The 25,533-nt window shown below is 39.1% G+C and overlaps 2 protein-coding genes across 2 annotated transcripts; both read right to left on the minus strand.

Moving 5' to 3' along the window:
• Window positions 1-388: 388 nt before the first annotated feature.
• si:dkey-230p4.1 (centrosome-associated protein CEP250) lies at window positions 389-21,581 on the minus strand. Its single transcript, XM_056251736.1, has 23 exons — window positions 21,436-21,581; window positions 20,551-20,704; window positions 20,306-20,443; window positions 19,314-19,391; window positions 19,170-19,240; window positions 18,922-19,087; window positions 16,935-17,041; window positions 16,228-16,467; window positions 14,733-14,913; window positions 14,503-14,646; window positions 14,047-14,195; window positions 13,579-13,728; window positions 13,292-13,448; window positions 12,259-12,405; window positions 11,953-12,062; window positions 10,790-10,943; window positions 10,166-10,359; window positions 9,719-9,846; window positions 4,030-9,602; window positions 2,065-2,244; window positions 1,925-1,984; window positions 1,303-1,374; window positions 389-1,223 (listed from the first exon to the last, which is right to left on the minus strand). The coding sequence occupies exons 2-23, from the start codon at window positions 20,689-20,691 to the stop codon at window positions 996-998; spliced, it is 8,568 nt and encodes a 2,855-aa protein (XP_056107711.1). The 5' UTR covers window positions 20,692-20,704; window positions 21,436-21,581; the 3' UTR covers window positions 389-995.
• Window positions 21,582-23,592: 2,011 nt separating this feature from the next.
• On the minus strand, window positions 23,593-25,338 carry hce2l1 (high choriolytic enzyme 2-like 1). Its single transcript, XM_056251731.1, has 7 exons — window positions 25,279-25,338; window positions 25,156-25,207; window positions 25,018-25,077; window positions 24,788-24,931; window positions 24,555-24,672; window positions 23,799-23,977; window positions 23,593-23,717 (listed from the first exon to the last, which is right to left on the minus strand). The coding sequence occupies exons 1-7, from the start codon at window positions 25,336-25,338 to the stop codon at window positions 23,623-23,625; spliced, it is 708 nt and encodes a 235-aa protein (XP_056107706.1). The 3' UTR covers window positions 23,593-23,622.
• Window positions 25,339-25,533: the final 195 nt, after the last annotated feature.

The following is a 25,533-nucleotide window of genomic DNA, read 5'->3' on the forward strand; positions in this document are numbered from 1 at the left end:
TTTCTCTCCTTTCACCCTTACAAATTTACCATGGTTACAATAGTTTACGCCAAAACACCACGCTATTACAGCATTTTATAAGCAAAGGTTACTTGCAATTATTTTGAAGTTGGAGCCTGGGAGGACTGCTTGTATTTTGATTGCAGTCTATGGTTGATACTATCAAAGTTGAGCAAGGTTAGGCCAGCCGATCTTTCCATACAAACAGCGCCCCCTGGTGACCGCCACCCCGTAACGGTTCATATGAGGTAAAGCAACAAGGCCTCAAAAGACCACGAGAGCTCTGTCATTAAAATCAAGTGCTCTGTAATTGATTTTAAGACGTTGACTTTCAAGAGAAGCAGTCACACATACCACACAGATTTGATGGTATGCGTGTTGTAAAAACTACAGTGAAAACACTTATATTTATGCATTTGGCAGATGCTTTAATCCCAAATAACTGTCATTCGGGCTATACACGTTATCAGTTTATACATTCCAGTAAACCACACCAAGGCCCTGAGCTTAAAATCTATATTTGTGATTTGGTATCAGAGATGTGAGGAAACAGATTCTGAATCATTTTTAAGTTTATTATAAAAAAAAATAAAAAAAACAGTATTACATTGAATTAAACAGGCTGCTTATATTGCACGCATTATAACACTGACGGAATAGCTTTGAAAAGTATTGTAAACTGATCATAAAGCTTTAGCTATTAAATTATCTGCCTGTCAGGAAAAGACAGATGTAAACCTGAAATTAAATTCACCATCTAAAATAGTTGCCTCTTTTAAGGTGATATTTTGTAGCTAATTGTAGCTCATTTTTAGAATGGTTTAAAACAAAAATATTTACAAAATACATAAATTCATATATAAATGTAACAGTAAAATCCTGAGTGTAAAATAAATCTTAGGCTCACGGACAGAATTACTGAATGTTAAGTGCAAAAATATGGTGTTATATGAACTATATAATAGTCATTACATATAAAGGAGTGTTTTATTTCTTTAGCTTTGGCTGAGAGACTGTCGGAGCTCTTCCTCTCTGATGCTCCTGTCCAGCCTCTGTGTCTCTGACTCCAGCACTGAAGGGACGGGCCGCTGAGAGACCGCAGCTAGAGACTCGTTCAGATCCTGTCTCAGGAACATCAGACTCTGGCTGTTCTTCAGAGAGCGGTCTATGAACTCTGCCCTCTGCTGATGGTCCACAGCCAACATGAGACGAAGATGGTGAACCTAGAAAATTGGGTTTAAGTTTTAAGGCCATATGATATCCCACAATACTAATGAACAGTTGGAAGTGTTAAGGACGAACCTGTTCTTCCAGCTCCCTAGCTTGGGCTCTGAGTCGCTTCAGCTCTTCCTTGTCCGTACCATCTGACAGGTCCTATACATGATATGATATTTAGCTATTTAAGCTTTCCACTGGCACTTAACACATGACTCAAAACAAATTTATTGCAGAAGTTTGGCATTATCATGTTGCTAACAGGATTTATATTGTTAACTAAAACTATCAAAAATAGGTTTCAGTAATTAAAATAGAGCTGAAATCAAATAAAAAATATTAGATGAAAATGTTTACATTTGAAATGTTGCCTTTGCAACTAACTAAAAATAAAGAAGTTGAAGTACTAAAATAACTAAAACTTAAGGTGAAATAAAAGTAAATTAAAATAATATATAATAATACAAATGGCAAAAGCACAACAAAATTACAAAATCTTAAACTAAAATTAAAAATTAAAAGCGAATTTAAAATATTAATAAATAGTATAAATAATACTAAAATAACACTGGTTGCTAACAAAATTATACTTTAATAAGAATAAAAATACATAAGGCTAACAAAAACAAAAATTGTCCCTTTTGTGAAAATCCATCATCACACAGGAATTGTAATTGAATGCATTGCAAATGTACTCTCTCCATCATACCAGAACTCCAGCTTCTGACCGTGACAGCTGATGCCTCAGTTTCCCCCTCTCCAGCTCAACCTGGTGATGGCCAAATACAATAGGTACATTAATCATGCTGACATCATAATATATGGTCCCTTTGTGAGGTGTGCTCGTACCTGTGTCAACGTCTCTCTAAGGTGCTGTCGCTCAGTTCGTAGTCTCTCAATTTTCTTCTCCAGATGATTGTTTTTCTTCTGCAGAAGGTTCTGATCCACCTCCAGTTGTGCCACGGCCCGTTGCATGGCCGACAGACGCTCCTGCACAGCACAGTCTGTATCCACCTCATCTATGGAGTCCTGGGCCTTTGGGTCAAGCTCTTTCTCCTATTAATATTGGCCAAAATGTATCATAAACTACCAATTCACTAAATAATGTGTTCAAAGGGGACATGTCATGAAAAACAGAATTGTCCTTAATTGAGATTTCCTGATACTACTCTTTCCCCCGGTGTCACAGACGAGGCTTAAGCCTAGTCACATACTAAAATGCATGTTAGAGCTATGTTAAAATATGTCACTGCCATTGTTTTGTCTCAAGATGCAAATGTACTACTAATTGAACTAAGGTCTAATCCTGGCTTAATCTAAGCCCTGTCTGTGAAACCAGGCCTTAATTACATACCAGGGTAATCAAACAAATCTATATTTAAAAGTGCACTTTTTAGTAACTTTTTATAGTCGAAAATATTTCTCACTTCCTGTCACCCAGTGATTTTGAACACCTTTGCTCATAGAATACACTAATTATGGTTGAATAGGGCATTTTTATGATTGATAACTGAAATCTTTAGCTTTTGATGCATCTACACCAGTAGGCGTCAGTATGAAGTCCAAGGCCATATCAGCACAACTACATAAATATGTACCATTAAGTCAGGGGTAGGCAAGTTCTAGTCCTAAGTCCTAGAGAGCCGCTGTCCTGCAGAATTTAGTTACAACCAGTGTTGTGCCTGAACACGTTCATTGAACGATAGTTCATGAACTCGTTCATATTTTGGGCGAACGTGAACTGAACGTACTGTATTTCTGCCTGATGAACGTTACTGTGAACGCGTTCATTCTGGTGTCTGTGAACGCACGCTCTCTCAGTTTAACTTTGTTCAATAGGGTGCCAGATTTCTATAGAGCCTTCCAGGCGAAAACCCGGCTAAAACACATGTAAACAGGCCTTAATATGTAGCGAAAAAAACACCCAATCTGGCAACACAAGCCACCAGTGTCGCACCGCGGCCGCCGCATGCGTCATCAAGACAAGAAGCAGCATGTAGTCGACAAAGCAGCGAGGAGGCGTCGTATCGTATGATCAGTTTTAAGACAAGGTCGGTGAGGATGGGAAAAATCTTACATTTCTGTGCAAACTTTGCCCGCCGATAAAATAATTGCTGTAGTGATTGTATATGGGTTGTGGCAATAATTTAAAAAAAAATAGCTCGCAGCACCATATGGAAAAAAAGTTAAAACTTAGGAAAAACGGAAACCATATGGAAAAACTTAGTTCAAAATTGTGAAGTATGAACTATGAACTGAACTAGTTCATTTTAAAATTTGTGAACTGAACTTTTAACTAGTTCATGTAGAAAGTGAACTTTCCCAACACTGGTTCCAACCCTAATCAAACACACCTGAACAAGCTAATCAATGTCTTCAGGATTACTAAGGCTATAGGCAGGAGAGGTTTTTTCAGTGTTTGAGCCAAACTCTGCAGGACAGCGGCTCTCTAGGACCGAACTTGCCTACCCCTGCATTAAGTGAAAGTGAAAGGCCAAGTATAGTAACCCATATTCGGAATTTGTCCTCTGCATTTAACCCATCCAAGTTAGTGCACACAGTAGTGCGTAGTGAACACACACACACACAGAGAGCAGTGGGCAGCCATTTTTGCTGTGGTGCCCAGGGAGCGATTGGGGGTTAGGTGCCTTGCTCAAGGGCACCTCAGTCATTTCCTGCCGGTATTGAAAATCGAACCCGCGACCTTTGAGTTACCAGTCTGATTATAACCATTTAGCCACGACTGCCTCTTTAAATGTGATTATAATGACATGTATTTTATGCTAGGTATTGTAAACTTGGGGATGTCTTTGCCTTACTGACCTGTGACATAGCTTCTGCTCGGGTTCTCTTGTGCTCCTGCTGTCCCAGCCTCTCTTTATAGTAAATCAGCATGGCTTCAGTCTTCTCCAGAGCCGTCCTGACCCGGTCCCTGTCTTTAGTCAGTTCCTTGGCTCGCTCCTTCAGAGCATATACTTCAACATCCTTCTCTCTAAGGAGTCTGTCCCTCTCCTCCTTTTCTAAAAGGACACCGGACACTTGTTCCTTTAGCCTTCCCCAGTTCTCATTCTCTGTTGGCCCAGTTTTTACTTTATCATTTTTTATTGTGGAGTTCAATCTGTCTATCTCAGTCTGCAGCATCTGAGCCTTTGCCCTCAACCTCTCTATTTCCTGTTCCTTTCTTGTAAGGTCCCTTCTAAGTGTGTCTGTCCCTAACAACTTGTCATGAGGCTGATGATATTCAGCATTTATCTCTAGGAAGTCTGACAGAGTGCCATGGCCACTATCCATCTTTAGTCCATTGTTTTTCTTTTCAGATTCTCTAAGATTACGTATATTCTCTTCTAATTTGGTCTCCAGCTCGTGTTTCTCTTTCTTTAAGGTTTCCATTTTTTCCCTCAATATCTTAACATCTCTTTTCTCGTCTTCAAATTGATCCTGCAATCTAAGTCTTGCTGATTGTTCTTTATATGCCATTTCTTGAATACTCTCCAACTCAGTTTCTTTATCCTTCAGTCTCTCTGAGAATAATTCTAGTTGTCTAACTTTCTGCTCCTCCGCTTGCTGGAATCTCTCACTTTTTCTTTTCTCATTTTCATATCTCTCTTTCATCAATTCTATCTTCTTTTCATTTTCCCTCAATGTTTTTCTGAGGAACTCCAATCCTTCTAACACATTTTGTTTCTCTTTATTTTCATTTTTGAGTTCCTCCCAATCTTTACTCTCTCTTATTCTATCCTCTCTCAGTCTGTCAACTTCCTGTCTCAGCTCTCTGAATCTGTTACTCAGTTCTTCTGCTTCTCTGGTCCTCTCTGCGGCCAAAGAGCTGAGTTCAGTCCTCTGATCTTCCAGGATGTCTATTCTAGCCCTTGCTCTGGTCAGCTCAGCCTCTCTCTGCTCCACTACGCTCTTCATGGTCGTCAATTCTTCTTCTAACTTCTCCTCTCTTTGCAGCATTTGTTCTATCTTTCGCAACCCTTCCTCATTTTTATTCTTAAGTTGTTCCTCTTGGAGTTGCAGGGCAGACTTAAATTCCTGTTTTTGCTTCTCAAACATCTGGACTTTGAGTAGAAGATCTTTGGCTTCAATTTTTGCTGCCCTAACTCCATCCTCTCTGCTCCGGACCAACTCATCCTTCCTTTCCTGCATCATGGACCTGAGTCTCTCTCCCTCACGATGACTCTCTTCCAGCAGTTCCTTCAGAGTAGCCATCTCCTGAAGCCCTGCAATCAGCCCCTCTCGCATCTTCTGGTTCTGTTCTTCTCTTTCCTGGATCATTGTCCTTGTTTGTTCTTTGGTTCTAGACAGATTAACCACCTGTTCTTGCAAATCATCCATCTGAGCAACCAGTACTTCTTTCCTTTCATTTGCATCATTCAGCAAAGAGCTTATTCTGTCCTTCTCTCGCCTCTCCCGAAACATTACATCTCTAAGAGCCTCAATCTCTCTCTCTTTCCTTCGAAGCTCTGCCGAGAGATGGTCTCTCTCCTCCTCCAGCTCTGTAATGCGAGCCCCAAGCTTCTCTACACGTCCCGCCTTTTCCTCCATCAAGATATGTTGACCTTTCTGAAGATCCTCAAGCCTGGCTCTCAGTCTCTCCCCTTCTGTTTTTTCGTCTCTCAGTTGGGTCTCCAGACGCTTCCTCTCATCTTCAACCTGACTTAAAGACCTCTTCAATCTTTGTTTCTCCTCTTCACTGTTTTCTGCCCTAGATTCAAGCACCTGTGCTTCCCCTCTGCTGTTTTGCAGCAGTTGTGACAACCTTTCCACCTCTTCCAACCGTTCATCCAGCTTTCCCTTCAGTGTCTTCGCCTCTTCACCTTGTTCGGCTATAAGTTTCTTCAGTTCTTCAACTGTCTCTCTCTCTTGATCTAGCTCACGTTTGACCAAAAGTTGCTCTTGGTTACAGCCCATAAGTCTCTCATCTTTCTCTTCCAACCGTTCCTTCAGAGTAGCCATCTCCTGAAGCCCTGCAATCAGCCCCTCTCGCATCTTCTGGTTCTGTTCTTCTCTTTCCTGGATCATTGACCTTGTTTGTTCTTTGGTTTTAGACAGATTAACCACCTGTTCTTGCAAAACATCCATCTGAGCAACCAGTACTTCTTTCCTTTCATTTGCGTCATTCAGCAAAGAGCTTATTCTGTCCTTCTCTCGCCTCTCCCGAAACATTTCATCTCTAAGAGCCTCAATCTCTCTCTCTTTCCTTCGAAACTCTGCCGAGAGATGGTCTTCCTCCTCCTCCAGCTCTGTAATACGAGCCCCAAGCTTCTCCACACATCCCTCTTTTTCCTCCATCAAGATATGTTGACCTTTCTGAAGATCCTCAAGCCTGGCTCTCAGTCTTTCCCCTTCTGTTTTTTCATCTCTCAGTTGGGTCTCCAGACGCCTCCTCTCATCTTCAACCTGACTTAAAGACCTCTTCAATCTTTGATTCTCCTCTTCACTGTTTTCTGCCCTGGATTCAAACGCCTGTGCTTCCCCTCTGCTGTTTTGCAGCAGTTGTGACAACCTTCCCACATCTTCCAACCGTTCATCCAACTTTCCCTTCAGTGTCTTCACCTCTTCACCTTGTTCTCCTATAAGTTTCTTCAGTTCTTCAACAGTCTCCCGCTCTTGATCTAGCTCACGTTTGACCAAAAGTTGCTCTTGATTACAGCCCATAAGTCTCTCATCTTTCTCTTCCAACCGTTCCTTCAGAGTAGCCATCTCCTGAAGCCCTGCAATCAGCCCCTCTCGCATCTTCTGGTTCTGTTCTTCTCTTTCCTGGATCATTGACCTTGTTTGTTCTTTGGTTCTAGACAGATTAACCACCTGTTCTTGCAAAACATCCATCTGAGCAACCAGTACTTCTTTCCTTTCATTTGCGTCATTCAGCAAAGAGCTTATTCTGTCCTTCTCTCGCCTCTCCCGAAACATTTCATCTCTAAGAGCCTCAATCTCTCTCTCTTTCCTTCGAAACTCTGCCGAGAGATGGTCTCTCTCCTCCTCCAGCTCTGTAATACGAGCCCCAAGCTTCTCCACACATCCCTCTTTTTCCTCCATCAAGATATGTTGACCTTTCTGAAGATCCTCAAGCCTGGCTCTCAGTCTTTCCCCTTCTGTTTTTTCATCTCTCAGTTGGGTCTCCAGACGCCTCCTCTCATCTTCAACCTGACTTAAAGACCTCTTCAATCTTTGATTCTCCTCTTCACTGTTTTCTGCCCTGGATTCAAACGCCTGTGCTTCCCCTCTGCTGTTTTGCAGCAGTTGTGACAACCTTCCCACATCTTCCAACCGTTCATCCAACTTTCCCTTCAGTGTCTTCACCTCTTCACCTTGTTCTCCTATAAGTTTCTTCAGTTCTTCAACAGTCTCCCGCTCTTGATCCAGCTCACGTTTGACCAATAGTTGCTCTTGGTTACAGCCCATAAGTCTCTCATCTTTCTCTCTGTTCTGACATTTTTCCTTCTCCAGTTTAATTTCAGTCTCTCGTAGACAGCTTGAGACTTCAAGGTACCTCTGTTCGGTTTCATGCAGCTTTTCTCTCAGCCTTCTCATTGCTTCTTCATCACGGTGGACTCTCTCTCTTTCCTCTTTTTCTTTTTGTTGTAAACTCTTCTTCAGTTCCCGTGCCGCCTCCTTAGTGTCTTGTAGGAGGGCAGTTTGTCGTTCAAGGTCTTCTTGTTGCTCCATTCTTATCCTCCTGTCCTCCTCGTTTTCCTGGTTCAGTTCATCAATCTTTAATCTCAACTGCTTCAACTCCCACTCCTTCTGAAGGAGTTCTTCTCTCAGTAGCTGCTCTCTATCTCTTTCCTCCATCTCCTGTCTTTTCTTTTCCTGTTTCTCCCTTTCCTCCAAGCTCATCCGGTTTCGTTCCATCTCAGCTAACTTGGCTTTGCACCCGTTCACCTCTTCGCGCTCTGCTTTGAGCTTCTGTTCAAACGTCTTCTGTTCTTGAGTAAGTTTTGCTTGTAATTCTTTCAGCTCACTATCTCTCTCTTCCACCCTTTCTAGTGTCGCCTCTTTTTCTTGAATGACTCCCTCCATTTGAGTATTGAGATCTTCTAATTCTCTTTTCAGTTGTTTCTCCTGTTCTTTTACCTCTACTTGCTTCCTGTCCACCTCTTTTTGTTTCTCCATCTCCCTCTCTTTTATCTGTGAGATTTGCTCCTTTAGAAGTTGAAGTTGTTCATCCTTCTGCTGAACATCAGTCTCTAGTTTCTCTATGATTACGTCTAATGACTGAATTCTACCTTTGAGATCACCAATGTCCTCTTCTCTCTTTTGTACCTCTTCTTCTTTTTCTCTAAGAAGCTCGGTCAGTTCTGTTCTCTCTCTTTCAGCGACCCAATTTATGCTCTCCTTCACTTTTTCCATGTTGCCAGCTCGTCTCTTCCACCACTCCACATTGTCTTTTGCCTCTTTCAGTCTCAGTTCAAGAGTTCTCTTTTCTGTTGACAACGCAGTTTGCAATTGTTCAACATCTTTATCTCTTTCTTCCAAGAGTAATGAGATATGTTCTTTTTCTCTCATTAGTTCTTCAACTCTGCTTTTGAGCTCTATCAAGTCTTCATCTTTCTGTTCTAACTGTCTTCTCCACCTCAGTTCTTTCTCCCTCTCTTGCTCATCTCTTTTCTTTTGCCTGTTTTCATTTTCTCTTATTTTCTCCATTTCTCTCTCTTTCAGTTTAGTGTTGTGTTTCTCCAGGGCTTTTACTCTACTCTCCAAAGTCTCTTTCTCTTGTAACTCTATTTCCAGACTCTCAATTGTTCTCTCATGCGATTGGACTTTTGATTTTAACTCTTCAATATCCTCTCCCCTCTTTCGTATTTCATCCTCATTAATTTTCATTTGATCAGACATCTTAGCCTTCTCTCTCTCTGTGATCTTGAGGTTCTGACTTTCTTTTTCCACTCTTTCTATATACTTCTGATTTAACTCTTCTTTCTCTCTCTGAACCTTGTTTTCTCTCTCCTTCCATCCCTCAATCTCATCACACACTTCTCTCAATCTTAGTTCGACTGTTTTCTGCTCTGCTGCTGATTTCATTTGTAGTTTCTCAAGTTCTGTGTTTCTTTTATCTAAGTGGTCTGAAAGCTCTTCTTTTTCTTTTAACAAACCATCAATTTTGTTTCTCATTATCTCCACTTCTCCATCTTTCTGGCCAAGTTCTGCGTTCAGAGCTTCTCTCTCTTTTTGCCATCTTTCTCTCTCAGTTTTGCTCTCTTCCGCTTGTACTTTGTTTTTCTCCGTTTCTTGTTCAACATCCCGCTGAATCCTCTTGCATTCCAGCTGCCAGTTTTCTATCTCTCTTTCACTCTTCCTTCTTTCTTCCATTGCTTCTTGGTTTTCTTGTTCTCTCTGTGCTGTCTCTCTCTCCAGGTCTGTCTGTAGACATTGAATCTCCCCTAAACAATTAAGAGAGAAAAGTTTTACATTTTAATTACACACAAATACAATGACATATTAAATCATTAAAGAGAATAGCCAATGAGAAGTTTGTTTTTTAATTAAACAATCTGACCTTGCAAGACATCTTTGGTCTGTGTGAGCGTGTCCACCTGTGTTTGAAGCTGACTGCATTGCACCTCCAGACCTGAGGACTGTTCCTGAACCTGAGCAATCTGCTTCTGGAGACATACCACCACACCTCTGAAGAGAGACAGCAGCAGCTTAGAAACTAATAGGGTATTGGTACAAAAAATGGTTTAAACTAAATATATATTAATACTAATATCTATTTGAAATACATATGTAATATGTTTGATCTATTTCTATTATGTTTTATTCAATTATTATCCAGTTATACAAATTTAACATAAAATATGAGTTAATGTTGATGTTATAGGTAAAAATGTCCTCATAAAGCACACACTGCCTCTTGAAAAGAATAGTATAAAAGAATACTGAGCTATTAGTATATTGTTTTATGAGAGAGTGTATTTTTCAAACAAATAAACACAGACTATACCCGAGTTCCTCTTTGACTTGTGAGAGTTCCTCCTTTTCTCTCTCCAGCCAACATACTGTGTCCTCTAGTCTCTGGCTCTCTCTCATTAGGTTGTCTCTCTCTCGTTCAGCTCTTCTCTGCTGCTCTGCTGCTTTGAGTAGTTCTGCCTGGACACTCTGCAGCTCCTTCATCATCGTACTGCACTGTTCAGTTAACTGACCCACAAACACATCACTGTCCATGAGTGGACCCAAAACACAAAATGTGTACAAGATAATGTACAGTAAAGCCCATCATTATCACAATTTTTCCCCCATATGTCCTCTCACCTCATATTCCACAGCTACTAAACAAATAAATAATTGTACATGAAACAAATTTATTTTTATTTTTATTAAAAATACATTCTTTTATCAATAACATATTTTATATTTATGCATTTTAGTAAATATTGAGTAAGAAAAACATTCATTTAATCGGTCATAAATACATACACACATATATAGAGAGAGACAATTATTTGGAAGCTTGTCACCTTGCGCCTAGTTAAAATACAGTATAATGTTAAGATTTTCGAAAAAGTAGACTACTTTTTTGTTTTCTGAATCTAGTTGGCAAGCAGTCAGTGTTGTCTGAGTTTCTCACCTCTGCAATCCTCTGTTCATCTTTCCACTTCTCTTCTGTGAAAGCAGTCACCTCCCTCTCCCTGTCCTCCCTCTCTGTCTCCAGCTCATTCTCCAGCTCTCTCTCTCGGTCTCTGAGCTGCTGCAGAGTTTTCAGATCCGTCTCTCTCCGCTCCCTGGAACACAGTTACTGTCATCAACACAATTGCTGTAAAGCATTACTGGCTGTGAATAAACAGGGCCAGCATACTACAGCCAAATATAACAGCTGCTGAGATAAACTAAGACATTTATAGTGTCATCTAAAAGCCCCATGTATTCATTAGTATTCCTACCAAAATCCTACTAGCTCATTAGGGACCTGATTAGCTGTTATTTAGAGTCACAGGCACACTTCATCTAGATATTTCAATAGATGCCTATTATACAAACACCTTTTACTCTGCCTTCTGCATAACCAGCAGGTAAAGGTAAGGGGTAGGCAATATAAACAAATGTTTATATCAAGATATCCTTAGTTTAGTAGTAATATAAATATATACTTTAAAAATGTATTCAAATGTTTCTATTTGAATATATTTTAAAATATAATTTATCCCTGTGATGAAAAGGCTGAATTTTCAGCATCATTACTCCAGTCTTCAGTGAAACATGATCCTTAGAAATCATTCTGATATGCTGATTTGCTGCTCAAGAAACATGTCTTATTATTATCAATGTTGAAAACAGTTGTGCTGTCTAATATTTTTGTAGAAACCCTGACACTTTTTTCGGTCCTTTGATGAATATAAACATTTTTTTAAAACAGCATTTTTATTAAATACGAACATTATTGTAACAATGTAAAAGTCTTTAGTGTCACTTTTTGTAAATTGAATGCGTCCTTGCTGAATAAAAGTATTAATTTTTTCCAAAAAAAGAAAAGAAAACAAATGTCCATGGCTTTTCCAGGTTTATATTAGTTAATATTTCCAAGTTTTCCATTACTGTTCTAAAAATGTCTTCCAGTATATTACAGATTTATTATAGACCACTATAAACAGCATTTCCAGTGCTATAAAAATTAAACAAATACTAGCAAGCTTACATTTAGCTTTTTTCCTACTCAGCAGACTTTATAATACACGTATAGCTTTTTCATCAGCTGACTTGACTTATTAATTTTTAAATTTCGCAATGCCACACCTTAACTCATTGGCCTCTAGAGACGTGGTCTTCACTTCCCTGCACAGACCCGCCATCTCTGCGCCAAATGCCTGGATCTGGGCCTGGGCTTCTGCCACCTCCGTCTCCAGCTAAGGGGTCAGGAAGACAAAAATCACACCTCTCATCCCTCCATCCCAAACCTGACCCTGCCATCAATGCATTCTGGCGATGGATCAAGTAATTAAAGGCAGGAGGCCTGTGACAGCTTGCAGGGATTTGGTCATGTCCCTAGGCAGGCAGTGTAAGTTATCTATGCTAAAGATGGGCTAAACCTGCGTGCCAGACCTGCAGAGCACGAACACTGAGTTCTCTCTTGTCCTTGGCCAGAGCTTCATTTAAAGCAGCCATTTTCTCCAGGGCATCTCGACCTTCTGCCAGCTCTCTCTTGAGCTGGGTTTGACTGGAGGACAGGGCCAGTAATGACTCCCGTGCCTGGAAGGGAGGAGAGAAGGAGAACACCATAAAGGAACAACATAAAGGAATGATGAAAAGTTTGGAAGGGTGACGAAATACAGGATGTAAAACAACACAACTCATACAAAACTCCATGAGCTCATTTTAACAGGCATGACTCAATGAGAAGGGTCTGATTTGAGAGAGTTTTGGGCCAGTTGTGACACAACCATCACATGATCCATGGCTGTGCTGTCACTACATTCTGCATTCATTAATCATGTTTATGCCTTACAAACATAAACATTTGGCATTCTGTGATGTATTGAACATTGTTAATTACACTACCGTTCAAAAGTTTGAGGTCAGTAAAACATTTTTAAATTAATACTTTTATTCAGCAAGGATATGCATTAAATTTATCAAACAGTAAAGACATTTGGAATGTTATATTTCGATTTCAGATAAATGCTGTTCTTTTGAACTTCCTATTCGTCAAAGAATCCTGAAAAAAATGTATTAGGGTTTCCACAAAAACATTATGCAGCACAACCGTTTTCAACATAGAAAAAATAAGAAATATTTCTTGAGCAGCAAATCAGCATATCAGAATGATTTCTGAAGGATCATGTGACACTGAAGACTGGAGTAATTATGCTAATAATTTCACAGAAATAATTATATTATATTAGAAAATATTTTTTTTTGTTGTAATTATTAAATTATTTAAATTGTAAAAAATGTCACATTATTATTGTTTTACTGTATATTTTATCAAATAAATGCAGCCTTGGTGCAATTATTCTGGCACCAAACTTTTGAACTGTAGTGTATATAGCTGGCTACCATAGGTGAGATTTTTTCAAAATTGCGAGTATGATTTGTGACAGTCCCGTCTCTCTCCACTGTAATAATATCAGTTTACCTTCAGTAAAGAATCTTTAGTGTCAGCCGTCTCTTGCTCAGCTCGTTCTCTGTCCAGCTTCTCTCTCTCTAGTGCCCCCTGCAGGCTGTGCAGCTCCAGACGGGTGCGAGTCTCTCTCTCACACAGCTGAGCGGCCTCTAGCATTTCTGCCTCCATGCTGATTTACAAATACACTTCATTTACCAGCAAAATTTTGAATCATAAGCATGACTAAACAGTGCTCTAATGACACACACACCCTCAGTGAGTTCAGCATTACATTAAGGGGGATTGATGGATAAGCATACCGTTTCTGTCTCTCTCTCTCCAACTGGACTCTCTCCTCCTCCTCTTTCTCTCTCTGTCGTCTCATATGTTCATTCTCCTGTCTCAGCTCCTCGGTAAGTCTCTCGGCCTCTTCCATCTGACTGCGCAAACTAGTCACCATCTCCTTCTCACTGTCACACACAACACCTCCATAGATTACTCTTTCAAATTCAGCTGTGTGAGTTTACAGCAATTACAGTTTTACAGTTACGACTGATAGAGATAAGCCAATAATCATTTGTAATGGCTGCAAGAAAAATTCAGTACAATTTTGTCGAAATAGTTTTAAAATAGTTTGTAAATAACCAAAATAGACGTTATATTACAACTCAAATGTTTCAAAAAAGTTATTCGATTAAATTAACCCCTAAAGGTAGAATTTGGGAATATTAAAAGGTAAAAGTGTATTTGTATGAGTTATGATAATGAGACAATGAAGCATTGATCACCTGTTCAGTAGTTCCTGTGTGTGTTTAATCTGCAATGCTCCCTGATTGGTCTGTTCCTGAAGCTCCGCCCTCTCACTCTCCAACTGCGTGATTCGCTGCTCCAGTGATTCGTTCTCTGTCCCAAGTCTACGCAAGCTCATCTGAGCATCCTGACAAAAAAAAGACCTGGCTTACTAAGAGAGCTTCATGACAAGTCAAAAATGTAATTTTGAAATTTGGATGAAAGATTAAGAAGCCATTGTTATTGTTCGGAAGACAACAACAATTAAAGGGGCTATATGTAGAATTCAGAAAGCCTTGTTATTAGCTACACTGGAAGGACTCGTTTTTTAAGTTTCATTACAAGCTGTTCACACACTGGCAATAAAAAAAGCAATTAATTAATACATGAAAATTCTTACATATAGCCCATTTAAGAAAATAAATAGGGTAAATTCTGGTGTCACGTTGACCAACCTGTACTTCCTGTTGTCTCCATTGCAAGGCAGTCTCAGCTTGAGCGATGACAGAGAGTACAGACGACAGTCCTTCACTGGACACATCATCTGCAGACAGAGAGCCTGACTGCCCACTCATCTGCTGAGAGCGGAGGACCCTCGACTGGACAAAAAGAGTGTGAACCCATAAATTCATTCATGCTTCAGTACAATAATCACAATTTATTTCCTGTTCCCATGCTGACTCACCAATGTCCTGATAGCATGTCTGACAGACTCAAAGTTTCTCTCCATTTCTATCTGTCTATGCCACTTCCTCTCTTGCTCTTGTTCTCTCTCCATCTCCTGCCTGTGCCTCCTCTCCATCTCAGCCTCCTGATTCTCCCTTTCAGTTTCAAGAGTTTTAATTGTCATATTCAGCTCTGTTATCCTGAAAATAAATCACAGTACAATATAATGAAACACCCTTAATACATCTTTTAACTTGGAATAACATCTTGTAATTTTATATATAGATATTATTTTAAAGCTGCAGTCCGTAGCTTTTCCTCTTTGTCGCCATCTGTCTGTTCGAAATCTGTAACTGCAGTGATTCGCGGAATTATTATCTTTACGTGGGTTGTAAATCGGCATGAAACAGCGCGGATGAACACAGTGCTTTGAGGCGAGTGGTGCTGTCAGTCACCGCGCTGTGTGGATACTGTCATACAGAATCACAGATTCACTTTTTGAAAGTTTGACCAACATAAGAATTTTCATAAGAAAATGTCTTCTGAACAAGTAAGTAACATCCATTTTTGTTCTAACCAACTAAGGGGGAAAAAGCATTCGACATGATAAGCTTCGTTAGATTTAATCAACGCGATTTACAGCAACCGTGCAAATTATAGCCTACTTTGTTCTCAAATTGTTCATGTTAACAACATCAGCATTGCGTGACTAATGTTAAATTTAATGTGTTTTATGGTTACCTGTGTAGTTCAGAATTCATATTCTCCATAATAGCAAAACGAGAAAGGCACAACAAAGGAAACTCCATAACTGTGTGAATTAAGAAAACGTATTGTTACACGATTGAACTATTGAAATGTCTTAACTTACTTGTTCAGCAGAAAAAAGCCGTCTCTTCTTCCGTTTTGAACCCCTTCAAAACACAGAGTTCACGCACTTTTGTTTAAATCCTTGTGTTCGCATGAGACGGTTTCTTTCTCTTTCTCTAGCCACCTTAAATCCGAAGTACGAAGTCTTTTGGGTTTTATAACTGCTGAATCTCCAGTTGACACTGATGATTGTTGTTTGGATCTTTCTGGATGCCATAAGTTTAATTATGTAAAGTGCTGCGAGAAAAGCCTATACATCTAAACATCTCGTCACGCGCAGTATAGCCGGCTAGCCGAAACTCCTTCTTTATGTGTACGGGTGTGACGTAATGACGCAAAGACATGCTCGAATTTCCCGCGGAAACCCACCAGTACCACTGGAATTAAAATCATTATTACAAGCTAACCGTTTTGAATCTAGCTATGGCAAGCAGATAGTTTTGACCACTGGCAGAATAAGTTTTTTTTTAATATAATTATTTTGGATTATTTTTAACTTAAAAAAGTTACGGACTGGAGCTTTAATAATGCAGTGAACAAAATTATTTTAAATCATTTTATCACCAGCAAAATCATTGCAAATATATTGAGAATACTTGAAATAATGCAGTACGGGGTTAATGTTGTGTGAACCCTGTAATGACCTATTCCTGAGTTCCAGTGTCTCTGACTCCAGGTTGGCTTTTAATTCAGTCGACTCCCTCTCTTCATGATTCAGATCATCAAGAGACAGCGGCCCCTGGGTGGAGGAGAGAGGTTGCGATGTAGTGGAGTGGGCTATATGGAAGTCAAGGGGCAGCGTAGAAGCCGATCGAGGAGAAACCCATACAGAGAGGAGAGATGAGGAGAGACGAGAGAACTCTGCTCTCAGCTCCCACAGGTCTCTGTGACACAAAAACACAACACATGCACATTTAAAGGAGGATGCAGAAAATACATACACTAAAGGTCCTTGCACAAAGGAAAGGAAATTCTCGTCCAAAATTCTTCGCACGTTATAAAATAAATACGACCTCACGTCATGTCAATCACGTTTACACACTGCCTCCAAAACTTTCGTACGTCATGAAAAAAATTCGAATTGGGTTCGAGTTCTGCTTTTTTCGCATCCCTAGCAAGCATTTTGAGACAATTCAGAGCCACCGAATGACGAATACAAAAAAACGCATACGAAAATTTCGGACCTTTACATGCAAAAGTTTGGGGTCAGTAAGATTTTTCCATTTTTTGGTAAAGAAAAAAAACTTTTATTCATCAAGGATGCATTAAATTGATTAAAAGTGACAGTAAAAATATTTATAATATTCCAAAAGATATATTCAGTAATTCATTTTTTTCAGTATGTCCTCACTTGTCAGTAGCAGTCTTCAGAGAGTGACACTGGCGTCTGAGCGTGACCACGCATCCCCACAGAGTCATCAGTCTGGTCTGCTCCTTCCCTATGTGGCCTGTCAAAACCTGTATTCGAAATAATGGTACAACATAATTAATAAAGTATTAAATTAATAAAAACAATCTGTTCCAATAATAAAATATTGCTTATATTGCATAAACGAAAACCAGTAGATGCTCCCTTTACATTGTGACTGATCCTAAGGCTACAGTTTGTCAGAAACTGAATGTACTACCACAAACACTCATCCATCTGTGTCTGTCAGTGGAAAAGAAAGCAACAAGTGGAGCAACATCTTCCTGCTATATTTACAAAGCCTTTCTCTGCAAATTCAGTCTGAGGAAGAGAAATCACAGTGCTACATGTTTACAGCTGCAGAGGTATGAGAAAATATTTTCACTGACATTTGAGAAATACTATAATTACTGCACGGTAACAGCATTGAAAGCCAAATAAAGTGCACTCTAAAATGTTTGTCTTAAAATGTAATGTGAAAAATGACTGGATGGAAAATTTGAGGTTATTTTAAAGAGCTACCAAAGCACACAATGCTTTTAGTTAAGGAATTACTGAATGAAACTCAAGCTAAATCTCCATTCTTTTGGAAACAACCACCATTTTATGCTCTTGTAATATCTTTACACTCTGTGAAACACCTCTGAAATGTATTTTCGCACCCATCCACTAATGGAGGATACATACTTAACTACCCAGTTGCTTGGTGACAATATATTGCAACACATTCCCCAATACGCTGATAAAATCAGCTCAGAAAAACTGAGCCATTGCTAAGCAACTACTGAATGCTCATGAACCTGCTTTTAAGGCCACGTTCAAACCACAAATTTCAGGAGCGAAAACTGCATTTAATGCTGCACATTGAAATTACTGTAATTACAAGATGACAACTCCAAGATTTTGCTGCGTTTACATCCTTAGAGGGCAACACTCATACTGCCGAAAATAGAACTGGCTTTGTTGTGTCAACATAAAACCTCTTGCAAAATAATAGAATTAAAAAAGTGCACCTGGTAATGCTGGATTTAGTAAATGACAAACAGATCAGCAGTTGCTTCCCAACTAGTCTTGCGTAGCCAGACCTTCAGACTGACGGCAGAAGGTCTAGACTCCTTAGCAGCTTTCTGCAGCCAAGGACTACCCAAGAGGGTGTCTGACTGACATGTAAAGCAACCAATCACAGTTCGTTTTGATCCACGTCATGTTCAGGGGTCTGAAAATGTAAAATATCCCCACAATAACAGACCGGCGTGCAATTCAATCAAGAATGTTGTGCAAGTTTACTGCAACAATGGCACTGTGAACTTCACATACATTTGAAAATCCAGCGTTTAGCTGATCCTGATAAGCGCACATTGTCACAGTTGTAAACACGACGGCTTTCTTCTTCCATGGAAGTCATGGAAGTTTGGCGTCACAACGGTTTTGTTTCCAGGCGGACCATTAAAGAACGTAACACACATTTCCTGGAAATTCTGGAGAATTTAATCAATGACGACTTCGAAACTCTCCAAGTGTTTCCCATTTTGTGTGTCTTATGCATCGTTAAGGACGTTCAGCCAACGGTCCATGGGTGTCACGGCTGAGGCTAAGATTACTTCCCAACTAACTTTAACGGTAGTTGAATCCACTGCCATTTTGGTTGTTTTTACATGACAAGGCTGAGCATACATAAACTATGAGTTTCCATTACAATCATTGTTAAAAAGAAGCAGTTTAAAGAGAATAACAGGAAGAAAAAACTGCAATAAAACCTTTTATAGATTTACATTTACACATTTCAATGATGCTTCCCATTTAAAGCGATTTACAGTACAAATAATTGTTTTATCAGTATGTGTGTTGACTTTGATCCCTGGGAATCCAACTCAAGATTTTTACTGACACACACACACATATCCCAAATAAGTATAGTTTTCTTCCTCACCTCTTTCTCTTTTTGCCAATCGATTTCTTTCTCCACCACCTCCTCCACAGCTTTAGACCAGTCAGCTGTTAGCTTTCGCAGGTCGTCCCTCAGGGCTTCGTTAGCCTCTGTTGATTGGCTGAGCTGACTCCGCAGAAGAGCACTGACCTCCGACAGCCCCAAACTTCTGCTCCAGTGAATAAACACAACTCAGTCACAGGAATTCAGGCACTAAAAACATAAAAATCATTCTTACACAGCTCACGCACCTCTGCTGTTCCTCCTCCAGCCTGATGAGGGTGCTCTCCAGCGTGTCACTGCGTTCATCCCGCAGCATCCTCTGTGAAATTCACAGCGTTAATGTGAAGCTCACAGCTCTCCAGGAAAACACTGAGGACTGTTGTTTGTCTCACCTCTCTGATCCTCAGCTCTTGCTCCTCGCTGATCGACTGCTGCTCCAGAGCTTGACAGCGAGCCCTGTACTCCAACACCTGACAAACACATGCATGAGAGCACATTAATTACCAGTGAGGGACTGTTTGGTACTAACTGAGATATGATTGGTCCTCATAAATGGGTAGGCTAATGGGGCATTCACATATGCACCGTTTTTTTATTGCTGGAGGTTGCTGAGTGGTTGTATTGCTGGTCGCAGTGGCTGGTCTAGATGCCCTTTCATTATCAGTGGGCATAGCTTTTGAAAACCTGATCACAAATGGGCTTTATTGCTGGTAAAATAAGATGTCTTTTCAGTTTGACAAGGGAATCAGTATTCTTGCTGCTAAAAAAAGACATGAGGAAAGTGTTTGTATATAAATCACAGAAATGTATAATATCATGAACAAGATGAATGATTATCAGTGCATGAATCAAAATAGAATGGCAATAATTTCTAACATGGTTTTCGATGCATCATGGAAAACCTTCACTTTCACTTTGGAGCTCACACTTTGGAAATTATTTGATAGAGAAAAAACTATCTTTGACAAAAGCTAAAACTACAAATCAAGAAAGTTCTTATTTTAATTCACCACAAACTTCTGGAATTCTAAAATGTAATTATTTTAACTATAATTATTTTAGTTACTTATTTTAATTTGTAAATTAGGGGGAGGGCTTTACGCCTTGGAGTAAAAAAAAGTAGAGAATCACAAGCATAGAGTTAAACTTCTCTCAACTTTGCTGTTGCTCATGTCATGGAAATACTAAAGCGCACTGTAAATGAATAACTTCCAGTCTTGCTGCCACTGCAAATTGCTGTGTGTGTGAATCACCCTTAAATGTTTTAGATATAAAACTAGAACAATACAAGATCCATGATCTGAAACTAGAAAGATAAATCTCTACAAGGATCTTCAGCCATCACTTATATGAAGGAATATTAAATGTGTGTGTGAGTCCAGACCTTGTTCTGAAGTTTATGGATGAGCAGAGCCTGTCTGGCTTCTCTCTCTCTGCCCTCTCTGAGCTTTCTCCGCCCTTCTCTCTGCTCATCGTCCAGACGCACTGATAATGACAGAGAAGGGTCCAGTGTCTGAGACAGCTAAACAGCATGGGTACAAACACACAGAGAGACCATCAGTTAAGCATCAGTTCACTGTGTTATTGATGGACCCCACACTCCAATGGCTTCCTCTTCCTCCTCCTCACCCTGTCAGTCAAAGCTTGAGCTCGAGACTCAAGCTCCTCCCTCTCCGCTCTGCTCTCTGCTAACTCATCCTGCAGATGTGATAACTCCGCCCTCAGCTCCGCCCTCTCCTGCTGCCATCCAATCAACAGTTCTGATTCCATACCTGGCCATCAGCTGTGGAAAATAAAAACATTTATTTGGATGAAATGATTAAAGGTTACATGAAACCCTATACTTGGAACTGGATATTACACAATAAGTTTAAAAAAAAATGTGGGATGGGAATGTAGGATATTATCCATTGGCAAATTGATTGGATTGTGAAAATTAGTCAATCACCTGAGGTGATTAGGTGCTGAAAAACGAGGGTTTAAGTGACAGCAAAGCAAAACAAGACATAATATTTCAATAAGAGATTGACATAAACATTTTTAGTATTTGGAATAACACGCACGGATGAATTGCTCACAATAAATAAGGTGCATTTTGATTTCATCAGTGATGAAATGTTAATAAAGAACAATTAGCACAATGGCAATATACTAACACTCGTATCCTTATATTTATTATGAAGTGTTTTGCAGATCACCTGTAAATCTATCCAGAAAAGGGCTGATATTACACACTTAGATTATATCAGTTATGGGACTCTATTGACTGTATATTGTAAATTTATTAGATTAATATGCTAGCATTATTTGACAGCTTGAGGCTTTAATTTATGTATTCAGGTAATATATATATATATAATATACATGAAGAATGTGGCTATCCAAATAGTTGCTGGTCCCCATAATATAAGTTATATGTAACGTTACGTGTATGTACTACAGTCAATCCGTATAGAGAGCTTTAACTGCTTTATTAAGTCTCTGTTAAAGTGCAAATATAACGTAGTAGCTTACTTTTGAAAACACGAAAACTTCACTGTGTCCATTCACGTATTTCGGTCTGAAATAACAAGCAAAACTTCGGATATACGTGTTTTAATCTTGTTTTTCTGCCTTCCTGCAGCATCCGGATTTGAAACTGACTGTAAAGTCGAGTGTTTTGAATAAGCACTGCCCGCGTGCGTCAATGCGCGTGCTGTGGACAGCGCCACTAGGCGACTCGGAGACGTGTTTACCATCTGTTTATTGCTGTGTATAATCAACATTTGGGGCGATATTATGCTGTATAACATGTAATCGAGGCTCTTTAAATTCCATAATTTGAAAATCAGTAGCAAAAAAGATATGCTAAGCAAAAGGTTTGTTTTTCGATCGAGGGTTAAATAGGCCTATTGATGACAATATTGAATAATTCTGTGTAGGGTAGGCCTACACGGTATGAATCCAGAGGGTTTTCAGATGAATTCACCTTTAAAATAATATTATTTAAAAAAACAATTTTGTTAAATAAGATATGCCTGTAATAATTATTTTATGATATTTAACAGAATTGTAAAAATTTTCCTTTTACTAAATAACCGTTGCTTGTTTTTTGAACTATTTGAACTACAGATAGTAGTATTGAGTTATAATATGAGATAGGTGTGTTTCATGTCATGACACTGGTTAGAACAATCTAATCTAGTGTAAGCTGATTAGAACAGAGGAAGGTAGGACTTGTTTTACATAACATGCAGAGTTGCTGCACTTTTTTTCAATGGGTTTTGAAAACAGAATTGAGTGAAATTTTGACACTCTCTGCTATGTCTATCTGAAGACAACACATTTTAAAACAGTGTCATTGTGATATTCTGTCCACTGCATTATTTCTGGTGCTAGATCTCATCTGTTTTTGTTTTTGTTTTGTTGGTTTTTTTAATCACATGTTGATTCTCTGGTCCTCTTATCTTTTTCTCACATATCTTTCTCTCTACCTCTCCTTCAACTTCCTGAGAAGTTTATTCGTGCTGGACAGTGAAAAGCAAAAGGTGACTGCAAGAATTCGCAGAAAGAGGCGGCGGAGGGGAAGGTCAAGGCTGTCCAGGATGGGTTTCCAACGCAAGAGTGCACACTAGAGCCCAGATGCACTCAGTGGAGGGAGAATATCATCCGGCTACTGGACCAAGGTAGTTCCTGATGTGTTTTTGCATTTATGATGTGAATTATCTATTCTGTCGGATCTTACATAATGGCACACAACTAACTCGAGACAAAACATGACTGGTTTGTAATGTTTTATGTTCCCCCTGAGTAAAAAATAATAGCAAGACACTCATTTTGTATGTATATATTAATTTATTCAAAAATACATTAAAAATACATTATGTTTTATGATGAGAATGTTTTTCATTTCTGAAATAAAATTCATGGTGATATTTTATGAGAGGACCCTCATGACTATGTGGCAAAATTAGTTCAGGTTAAAATGTCATGTGGGGTGAACTTAAATCTTAATGATACTTATGAATACATTTTAAAATGTTAATGTAAATTCTAAATGCATCATAAAATGAAAGGGAAAGGTGAATAAAGGTTGTCCAGTGAATTATGATGGGTCCGTTCCATATGGCTCTTTCACAAATTATGTTTCACACAAAGCCACCTAGTGGACACAAGAAAGAAACATCAAACATGCAAGTCAGACAGGAAGCATAGCAAACTGGTTAAATTAGTTAACATGAACTAACAATGAAAAACACTCCTAAAGTATTTATTAATCTAGTTAATGTTAATTTGAACATATACTAATACATTATTAAAATCCAAAGTTGCATCTGTTGATGAAACTAACATGAACTAACAACACTAACAGTTGTAACTAACATTAACAGAGATTAATAAACACTGTAACAAATGTATTGCTGATTGTTAGTTAATGTCAGTTATTGTAAAGTGTTAAGTGAAATGACTGTACCACAGTTATACAAGATGTTTATTTTGTGAATGTCTAGAAGACTTGGTCCGTCTCGCTGGCCAATGGGAATATAAGGGTCTGGTTTAGGGATGATAGTGGGTCCCCCATCCTCTGAGAAGGCATACCTGTGTGTGCATCAGCAAAATTGTTTGGTTTAAGGTAATGTTTAAGCAACTATGGACTACATTTTTTATGCATTTCAGATTATCCACTAATAGTTTAGCAGAAGCATGCATACTGTATAGATTTTACGATACTCGCCTCCCATAGTGCATGACAGAACTGTAGTCATATGCTGTATTGAGGTTGTTTGTCTCATACTTCCTAAAGTTGTGCCTTTGATCTATATGAAAGAAACCGGACATCACTGTCATACTGAACACATCAGGCTTCAATAATTACAGTGCTGGTTTCAAAAACTTACTCTCTATGATGTTTTCCCACAGGATGGAAACATAGTGGTCACGATCAGAGCGGGACTGCTCGTGTACGAATCCCAGAGCGTGCATTATCTCATGGGACGCCACTCCTGACCACATACAGCCCGGAGACTGCAAAGACACGGTCTGACTGCCTCCTGTCATTCCCAGATATGACCAGCAACTATGAGGACGACAGTGGATGGCAATCATAATAGTAAATAGGTAAATAAATGAATGCCGTTAAAAATGTGGGGGTCACATGATCCTTCAGAAATCATTCTAATATGCTGCTTTGCTGCTCAAAAACATTTCTTACTATTTAAAATGTATTATTTAAAACAGGATAGGCTTCTTAATATTTTTGTGGAAACCCTGATAAATGTTTTCATGATTCTTTGATAAGAATGTTCAAAAGAACAGCATTTATTTGAGATAGAAATGTTTTGCAACGCTACAAATGCATTTACTGACACTTTTGATCAATTTATTGCACTATCAAAGTCTGACCACAAATTTACTGAACACACACACGCACACACACACACACGCACGCACGCACATATATATATATATATATTCATATTGTAATGTCATAAAAAATATTTCAAAGGAATTATCATCATAAAAAATTAAAACACTAAGAAAAAACACAGATCCAAAGACTCTTTCAAAATTAGAATCAGACTTTGTTAGAGGAAATATTAAAGGGAACTTAGAAAAATGGGAAAAATTACTATGTATGACTACAATGGACTCACCCAGATCTAGACTGGATATTAATGAAGTTTGCTTGATGTGTGCGAGGCACAAACTTCACACATGTTGCAGAGGAAATGTCCAACATTCCTGTTTCTATGGTGATTCTGTCCATATCATCTGTTGAGACACAAATCCTATTATTTATTATTTCATATCAAAGACCTTGATTTAACTTTGACCAATAATATTTATCAAGACCTGTTATGGAGTTTAATATAGAAATCTTGCTCACCGTATAGTGGGGACATGATGTAAGGTACATACACAAAACCATCAACAGATTTGGGCCAGCGGCAAGAATCTCCTAAACATGTGATGGCACTGCGGGATCCTGAACTCAGTATGTCACCCTCCCGTAATGGAAAACCTCTGGACACTGGTGGTGGAGGAAGATAGCCACATGTTTCATGCTCAAGGAGTCATTCCCTATAAATGTTTGTAGCCTATCTGTCATGCACATACGTTGGTTTGCTCTGAGGATCCTGTCCATGGCATTCATCTCCTCTGGGTCCACGTATTGCTCTGTTGAGAAGGTTAGGAATGGTACATTTACAACAATTCATTGTAACAGCCTAGACTGCTCATGAAGCACCAGTTTACCTGAATATTCTCTCTTTGACCTCAGCCTTGTCTGATGGACCAATGAGGAGTTCTAATACAAAAGAAATAAGATTTATTCGAAGGATATAAATAATATCAACATAACTGGAGTAGTACTCTTACCTGCACAGGTAAAGACCAGGACTCTAACACCAATCCCACAAAAATACCCACACAGAGCATAATGGTGGTCACTTTTGAGTGCGTCCTGGTGTTCTGGATGTAATCGGGTTTTGCATGTTAAGGCCCTGTAAGCAAGAATATATACTCTCAGGGTAACACCCATCTTTACTCCAGGTTGCAAATGGAGGGTTAGTATGACGTAGCGTGTCATTATTTCATATTCATGCGTTTCCTTGATGAAAGGTTTGGAAAGCA

The sequence above is a fragment of the Rhinichthys klamathensis genome, unplaced genomic scaffold (assembly GCF_029890125.1).
Source record: "Rhinichthys klamathensis goyatoka isolate OS25496 unplaced genomic scaffold, OSU_Roscu_1.1 h1tg000088l_1, whole genome shotgun sequence".
NCBI lineage: Eukaryota > Metazoa > Chordata > Actinopteri > Cypriniformes > Leuciscidae > Rhinichthys > Rhinichthys klamathensis.

Bases quoted from the DNA above. Each gene is read 5' to 3' on its own strand.
- hce2l1 (XM_056251731.1), bottom strand. From the start codon at position 25,338: ATGCTCTGTGTGGGTATTTTTGTGGGATTGGTGTTAGAGTCCTGGTCT. The intron at 25,208-25,278 runs GTAAGAGTACTA...CTTTTGTATTAG, and splicing joins CCTGGTCTTTACCTGTGCAG to AACTCCTCATTGGTCCATCA. The intron at 25,078-25,155 runs GTAAACTGGTGC...CCTTCTCAACAG, and splicing joins GTCAAAGAGAGAATATTCAG to AGCAATACGTGGACCCAGAG.
- si:dkey-230p4.1 (XM_056251736.1), bottom strand. From the start codon at position 20,691: ATGGAATCAGAACTGTTGATTGGATGGCAGCAGGAGAGGGCGGAGCTG. The intron at 14,647-14,732 runs GTGAGTCAGCAT...CTTTTTGTCCAG, and splicing joins GACATGCTATCAGGACATTG to TCGAGGGTCCTCCGCTCTCA. The intron at 1,985-2,064 runs GTACGAGCACAC...GGCCATCACCAG, and splicing joins TTAGAGAGACGTTGACACAG to GTTGAGCTGGAGAGGGGGAA.